This window comes from Nomascus leucogenys, chromosome 6, assembly GCF_006542625.1.
Source record: "Nomascus leucogenys isolate Asia chromosome 6, Asia_NLE_v1, whole genome shotgun sequence".
Lineage (NCBI taxonomy): Eukaryota > Metazoa > Chordata > Mammalia > Primates > Hylobatidae > Nomascus > Nomascus leucogenys.
Genome location: NC_044386.1, coordinates 84601557 through 84609144, shown reverse-complemented (window position 1 = coordinate 84609144; position 7588 = coordinate 84601557). Strand labels below are relative to the sequence as shown.

Below are 7588 nucleotides of genomic sequence, written 5' to 3'. Positions count from 1 at the left end.
ATCTATCCTGCACCTGTCTGCCTCTGTGCCAAGTACTCTGTGAGGGATAGCACAGAAAGATAAGACACTTCCTGATCTTGAAGGGTGTAATCTCCCCACCCACCTCCCAACCCCCGCCTTTAAAAAAAACCCACTTTGTTTGGTGGTGATGGTGAAAAAGCAGCCTGACGTGGCACAAAGAATCTCTTGAATGCATAAATAGTGTGACCATCGGCTTGTCCATCTGCACCGTGGTTTCCTTTAGTTCTGATTGATTTCTAAGTTGAGTCACCTCGTATCCTCACTTGTGAAAAAAGAAGTGCCTCAGCCTCACCGGGCTTCTCATGAAAAAAGAAGTGCCTCAGCCTCACCGGGCTTCTCATGGTGCCTTGGCTTCCAGGAGCATCTCGGTCAAAACAGTGGCCTCGGTGCTTGGGACATTAAATCCAAATTCTGAGGCCTTGCTTTGCAGACCTCCCCTTTCTGACCATTTCCCTCTTACCGACTCCTCTAGTCTCTTCATCAGTCCAGGCTCCCCACAGTGCCCCATCTTCCCTCTTCTTTTCCCAGTCTTTCTCTCCTGCCTTCTCTACCCGCATCTCTCCCAGCCATTGCCTAAACCTCGTCGGTCCTTTCAGGTTGGTGGCACACAGCTGGGCACTAAGGTATGTAAATTCCCCACTCTTTCTCCAAGTGTTTGGTGTGTATCGGCGAAATGGGATTAGGTCTTTGAATGCAGAGCCGTGCCTGTTTTTCCTGAATTAAGGACAACTGGGCGCTCAGAGCGCCCCTGAGAATCTGCAGGTGGAGAAGTCTCGGTGAGGAGCCCGGAGGGAGGGACGAGGGCGAGTCCGGGGGCCGCGCGTGTCCGCCCAGCTTCCACGGAAGGTGAAGGGCCTATTTCCTCGGGGAGACAGGCACCGCTTCCTTAGTTTCCCTCCGCCGCCGCGAGTGCGCCGGGGCCGGGCCCAGCTGGGGAATCCGAGGCTCTGAGGGAGGGGGTGGCGGGAAATGGTGCCTCGCTCGCCCCAGCGACATCAAACCCTCGTTTGGCGTGCGAGGACAATGGCTGTCTTATTTTCTCCATTCGCCGCGCACAATGCCGGATTCTCTCATTCACCCGCGGTGGTGCGAGCGAGGTAATTAGCCAGCGCCATTCAGCTCGGACACTATTGCTATGCGGGGTGGGGGCGGGACGCCCGCGTCGGCGGGGATTAGCCGCGGGCCGGGGCGCAGCTGCGGCCACTTCAAAGGCGGCGCGCGGCCCGGTCGGCTGTGGGAACCGGCCCCCGCCTCGGCCCCGGCCGCCGGGAAGGGGCCCGCCGCGTCCTCCCGGCTCGCGCCCTCGCCCGCCGCCCCTGCCGCGTCCTGGGCCGGGGAGCCTGGGGCCGTTCGGGCCGGGGCTCCGGCGGCTGTTGTCGCTCCCCATCACGCTCCCACTTTCATCAGGACCTCCAGTGCTTTTCTCCTTTGAGGCCCGGAGTCAAAGGGCAGAGCGGGGAAGGAGGGAGAAGAGCGGGGGGGATGGGAGCCTGACACAAAGCGCCGACCTCCGAAGAGTGGAGCAGATGGTCCCACTTACTCCTGCCGCCCGGCCACCGCGGCTCTCGGGGACCCAGGCTCGGGCCTGACCCCGCCCGCCAGCTGAATGCCTGCACTGGGGCCCCGCGGGGGCCGGGCTTCCCCAGGCTCCTCCCGCCCCACTCCGCTCCCCACTCTGCCCTCACCTCCTGGCGTTGGAGTCAGAATCAGGCTGCCCGGAGCAGCCGGCTGGGAGCCAGGGTTGTGGGGCTGGGCTGAGATTCTGCCCTGGTCCGGATTCCCAAGAACCTGCGTGGCCAGGGTGTCCCAATCCTAGGGTCACTTCCAGAGCTTTAGTAGACACACCGATTCCTGAGCACTACACCAGACCAATGAATCTGAAGTTCTGGCAGCAGGGTCCGGAAATCTGCATGGTTAGGCAGCACCCTAGGTTATTACGATCTGCAGCCAAGTTTGAGAGCCAGGGGCCTAGCCTCATTCTTCTTTTTCATTGAAGAAGCTGAGACTCAATAGAGGAATTCTAGTAACTTGTTGGAGGAGAGCCATTGAATTGTGGCAGGCTGGGGACTTGCGTGGAAGACAAGATGATGAGGAGTGATCCCCAAGAACATATGACCCTTTAAGTCAGCATTCAGGGAACAGTTTATGAGGACTTAGTGTTTACCTAGTATTTGTTCTAGGTGCTGGAGGTAGAAAGATAAATGTGTCTGTTCCCTGCCCTTAAGGGACTCATAGGTCTTCGATGGGTAGGCAGATAGACTCATGAACAGCCAACTCTAATACAGTCTGAAAAGGGGTAGGAGACGTGCAGGCATCATGTTAGAGTTAGGAATGAAATCTGCTTCCTTTGGCAGACGTGGAAGATGGAGGCGGTGGTAGAGAAAGGGGCAACAGAGTTGCAGGCAGAGGGGGCAATGGAAGCAAAGAATACAAGGGTAAATGTCTGCAAGGTGACATAGCATGAGAGGAGAGTGTCCTTTAATGGATGTGTTACAGGACAGGGATCCTGATCCAGACCCCAAGAGAGGGTTCTTCGATCTCACTCAGGAAAAAATTCAGGGCAAGTCCGCAGTGCAAAGTTTATTAAGAAAATAAAGGAATAAGACCAGGTACAGTGGCTCACGGCTATAATCCCAGCACTTTGGGAGGGCAAGGTGGGCAGATCACCTGAGGTCAGGAGTTCGAGACCAGCCTGGCCAACGTGGTGAAACCCCATCTCTACTCAAAATACAAAAATTTGCCAGGTGTGGTGGCGTGCGCCTGTAATCCCAGCTACTTGGGAGGCTGAGACAGGAGAATCACTTGAACCAGGGAGGTGGAGGTTGCAGTGAACTGAGATCGCGCCACTGCACTCCAGCCTGGGTGACAAGAGTGAAGCTCTGTCTCAAAAAGTGAAGGAATAAAAGAATGGCTACTCTATAGAGCGGCCCTGAGGGCTACTGGTTGCCCATTTTTATGGTTATTTCTTGATGATATGCTAAACAAGGGGGGGATTATGCATGTTATGCATGTCTCCCCTTTTTAGGCTATATAGGGTAACTTCCTGATGTTGCCATGGCCTTTGTAAACTGTCATGGCGCTGGTGGGAGTGTAGCGGTGAGGATGACCAGAGGTCACTCTCGTGGCCATTTTGGTTTTGGTGAGTTCAGGCCGGCTCCTTTACTGCAACCTGTTTTATTAGCAAGGTCTTTATGACCTGTATTTTGTGCTGACCTTTTTATCTTATCTTATCCTGTGATTTAGAATGCCTTACCCATCTGAGGCTGGGCACGGTGGCTCACACCTGTAATCCCAGCACTTTGGGAGGCCGAGGTGGGCAGATCACATGGTCAGGAGATGGATACCATCCTGGCTAACACGGTGAAACCCCGTCTCTACTAAAAATACAAAAAATTAGCCGGGCATGATGGCGGGCGCCTGTAGTCCCAACTACACTGGAGTCTGAGGCAGGAGAATTGCTTGAACCTGGGAGGCAGAGGTTGCAGTGAGCTAAGATTGTGCCACTGCACTTCAGCTTGGGGACAGAGCAAGACTCTGTATAAAAAAAAGAAAGGAAGGAAGGAAGGAGGGAGGGAGGGAGGAGGGGGAAGGAAGGAAGGAAGGAAGGAAGGAAGGAAGGAAGGAAGGAAGGAAGGAAGAAAGAAAAAAGTAAGCTTGTCCTGTATTCCTACAAAGATACTCCACAATATATTCCACTAGAGTAAAGCAAAATAAGTAAAGTTATTCCAAGTAAACTAAATTAGAAGGGTTTCCATTAACTGGGCAACTGTTGGAACCAAGCTGATATGGGGTTGTTAGCTGATTGTAATGTGCCCAAAATTGGAATACTGATCCAGATTTTTACATTACCCATCCCTCTTGTTTCTTATGAACAGCAGACAGAAATTACTTGTTGGTTCACAGGAATAAACAGAGTTAGCCTAAATTGCAGAAACAAACTTAAAAACAACTCATGAGACTAGACTTTAATAATAAGTGTACCATAGTTCTTGAAACATAATATTTCTCTGTCCAGTTTCCCATTTTTACTAAAGACAAATCATGGTAAGACTGATATGCTTTATTATGCTTGGCCTGATTATTTGTATACAGTGCAGCAATAATAATTATTTTTCACATAGGATCTTTTAAAATTGACTTTGACGGAAATCTCTTCCATAGAAGGAACCTTAGATGAGACTTTTTTAAAGCCGAGCCCTGCCATGGGCTTGTACCCTCAGATACCTATGAATTGGGTAAATTCCTCTCTTTTTGAGGTCCCAAGATAACTTGGGGCTCCTGGACCTGTGAGAAAGTGACATTCTTTACTTGTCATAGGTCAGAAACCCTGTACAGGGACTGTGTAGGCAAGGTACGAGATGAGTTCCCCAAAGGGCTTTTATTAGCTCTACAAGTCAAGTTTGATTCCTTAAAGGAAAGCACATCATTCCAGTCAAAGCCTTGGTAAAATAATCAGTTTCTCCAACTGAGTCCTGTTACAAAAGAAAACAGATTCTTATATGCAAATAATTATATTGCCATAAGTTAAGAATACTCACAACTAGTTTCCAAATTCTGGAGAAATCAGGTAGAAAGAAACAAATATGTTCCAAATTTTGTTCACAGCAGTATACTTTACTCAATTGCTACAAGCTGCAAATAGTGCAAAAAAAATTTCCTTGACTCTGAAAAACAAAGCAAAGGATCAGCAACGTTTTAAGCAAAGTTAAAAAGATTACTTGAGTTTTCTATTGGTTCAGTTAATTCAGTTGATTCCTATTCTATCTGATATTCGTGAAGTTTCCAGCTCTTCATGAGAGTTCTGCAAGTTGTTTCTTCTTTTCTAATGTTACAATTTCCAAGGTTATTAGAAATCTGCATTTAAGAACAACTGCTAGAGTTTTATAGTTGATTATAAACCACCTTTTAAAGAGGATTAAAACAAGACAACAATTGCCTGGATGATAAAAAGTCTTAGGACAGCCACTATTAAAGCCACAATTGATAAGGAAATTTGGTTACTTCTGTGGCACACAAAATGTTACATAACAATTATAATTATTAATAACATACACCAAGTTATATTAAAATTATAGGAGTTTCCCATAACTTTGGACCATATACCAATAACACATTTATGCAAATACAGTCCAAAGAAAGCAAAACACCATTTCACATTTGACAATGCTTCCTGTATGATTTTTGTACCAAATAAGTCAAATTTCACCTTTATATTAATGTACTATTAATGTTAAACCCAATTTTTAATAAAACTTTATAGACATATTTACCCAATGTTAATATTTAACCATAAAGTAAGATCCTTTTTTTTTTTTCATTTGAGACGGAGTCTCGCTCTGTCGCCCAGGCTGGAGTGCAGTGGTGCAATCTCAGCTCATTGCAAGCTCCACCTCCCGGGTTCACACCATTCTCCTGCCTCAGCCTCCTGAGTAGCTGGGACTACAGGCGCCTGCCACCACACCCAGCTAATTTTTTGTATTTTTAGTAGAGACGGGGTTTCACCATGTTAGCCAGGATGGTCTCGATCTCCTGACCTTGTGATCTGCCCACCTCGGCCTCCCAAAGTGTTGGGATTACAGGTGTGAGCCACTGCACCCAGCCGGTAAGATTCTTATAAACCTTTTATAACTCTTTACATTTTTTTGTGAAAGAGCAGATTAGTGCTCTAAGAAAAACCTGTTGTGCTTCTATTCCAATGTTTAATTTATGGAAAAACTGAATAATACGACTTTAGCCAATATGTTCACGCACAGAATATCTTACAATTAATTTTTATGAACCTTCTACACCTTGTTTAAACTTTAGATTTTTTTCTTACTTAATCCTTTAACACTTTAGGCAGAAAAAAAATCCACATTCTCGTGACTTCTTAGAATCCTTCACCAAAACACATTTTACTTTCTTTGCACACCTTGCATGTGAAATTGTTTCTTTAGTAGTTTCAATTACATGTTATAATGTTAACTCTTAGCAACTTTTATTTTTGGTGAAAACCTTGGTAAATTTGAGATTTTAATTATGCACTAGGTATAGAGCCTCGCCTAGGACACACCAGGCAGAAGTGCAGATAAGAGTTGACTCTTGGCCGGGTACCATGGCTCTTGCCTGTAATCCCAGCATTTTGGGAGGCTAAGGTGGGCGGATCACCTGAGGTCAGGAGTTCAAGACCAACCTGGGCAACACGGTTAAACCCCGTCTCTACTAAAAATACAAAACTTAGCCAGGCCTGGTGGCACGCACCTGTAATCCCAGCTATTCGGGAGGCTGAGGCAGGAGAATTGCTTGAACCTGAGAGGCGGAGGTTGCAGTGAGCCGAGATCATGCCATTGCACTCCAGCCTGGGCAACAGAGCAAGACTCTGTCTCAAAAAAAAAAAAAAAAAAAAGCTAAGTCTCAGGCTGGACGTGGTGGCTTATGCCTGTAATCCCAGCACTTTGGGAGGCTGAGGCAGGTGGATCACTTGGGAGGCTGAGGCAGGCTGAGGTCAGGAGTTCCGAGACCAGCCTGGCCGATATGGTGAAACCCCGTCTCTACTAAAAATACAAAAATTAGCCAGGCATGGTGGCAGGCGCGTGTAGTCCCAGCTACTCAGGAGGCTGAAGCAGGAGAATAGCTTGAACCTAGGAGGTGGAGGTTGCAGTGAGCCAAGATTGAGCCACTGCACTCCAGACTGGACAACAGAGCGAGACTCCATCTCAAAAAAATATTTAAATAAATAAATAAATAAATATATTTATCTGAAGGAAATATCTGAAAGGATTATTTCCTTTCAGATCTCTTATTACCCAACTTTAGCCATGCCAAGCGGCCAATATTTCTAGCTTCTGATCTTTACCAAAAATAACCTCCTAGGTGCTTAGAGAAAGGAAAATTTAAAACAGTACACAGAGAAGAGAATAGACAAGGTCACACAGATATTTAAACCATAAATGACTTACTTCCTAGATGGGGAACTGAACCCAGACCACCACTGTGAAAGTGCAAAAACCTTAGCTACTGAGCTACAGGATGGGCCCATCTCTATTTTCTTTCTCAGGAGAAATCTAAAGTAGTTAATTTTGAGCTTGCAAAAGCTTTTAACTATTTAATATGATTTTTTGAGTTAACAATGACATGAACCCTAAAATTCCTGTTCCCTGAAGACAGAGACCAAAAGAAAGTACCGCCACGTGGTTAAAAGGTGAAGCTCCCAAGAACATAAAGCAAGGTGGAGACTTCATCCAGCTTTTGTTCGTTTCAGGGACCTGCAACCAAGTTTGTGACCGACCAGCTTGCTGAGTCATCTTGAAAAGCGGACATACAGGTGTTCTAAGCCCATGTTTTATCCTGAAGTACCTCCTCGACACAGAAAAACGAATTCATAGCACAAAATACACCAGCTTAAGACTAGCCTTGGAATTCTTTTTTGCATTAATCAAAACTTTACAAAGGAGATAAAGATTGTTTTTTCCATTCATTCAACCGTTTGCACAGAGAGAGAGAAACCTAAAATCTGACTGGTAAGGAATTATTTCCCTTTTGCCGGCATGTCAGGCTTCTGGGTTCCCTTTCCCTGAGTGGCCCAACT

General features: G+C 46.7%; 1 protein-coding gene across 1 annotated transcript in view; it reads left to right on the top strand.

Annotated features, from left to right (window-relative positions):
• Positions 1-345: 345 nt before the first annotated feature.
• IGDCC3 (immunoglobulin superfamily DCC subclass member 3) overlaps positions 346-7588 on the top strand; it is a 29630-nt gene continuing 22387 nt past the window's right edge. The window contains exon 1 of the mRNA XM_030814580.1: positions 346-1118. Coding sequence (XP_030670440.1) covers positions 1079-1118 — 40 coding nt within the window. The 5' untranslated portion in view covers positions 346-1078. The remainder of the gene's footprint in view (positions 1119-7588) is intronic.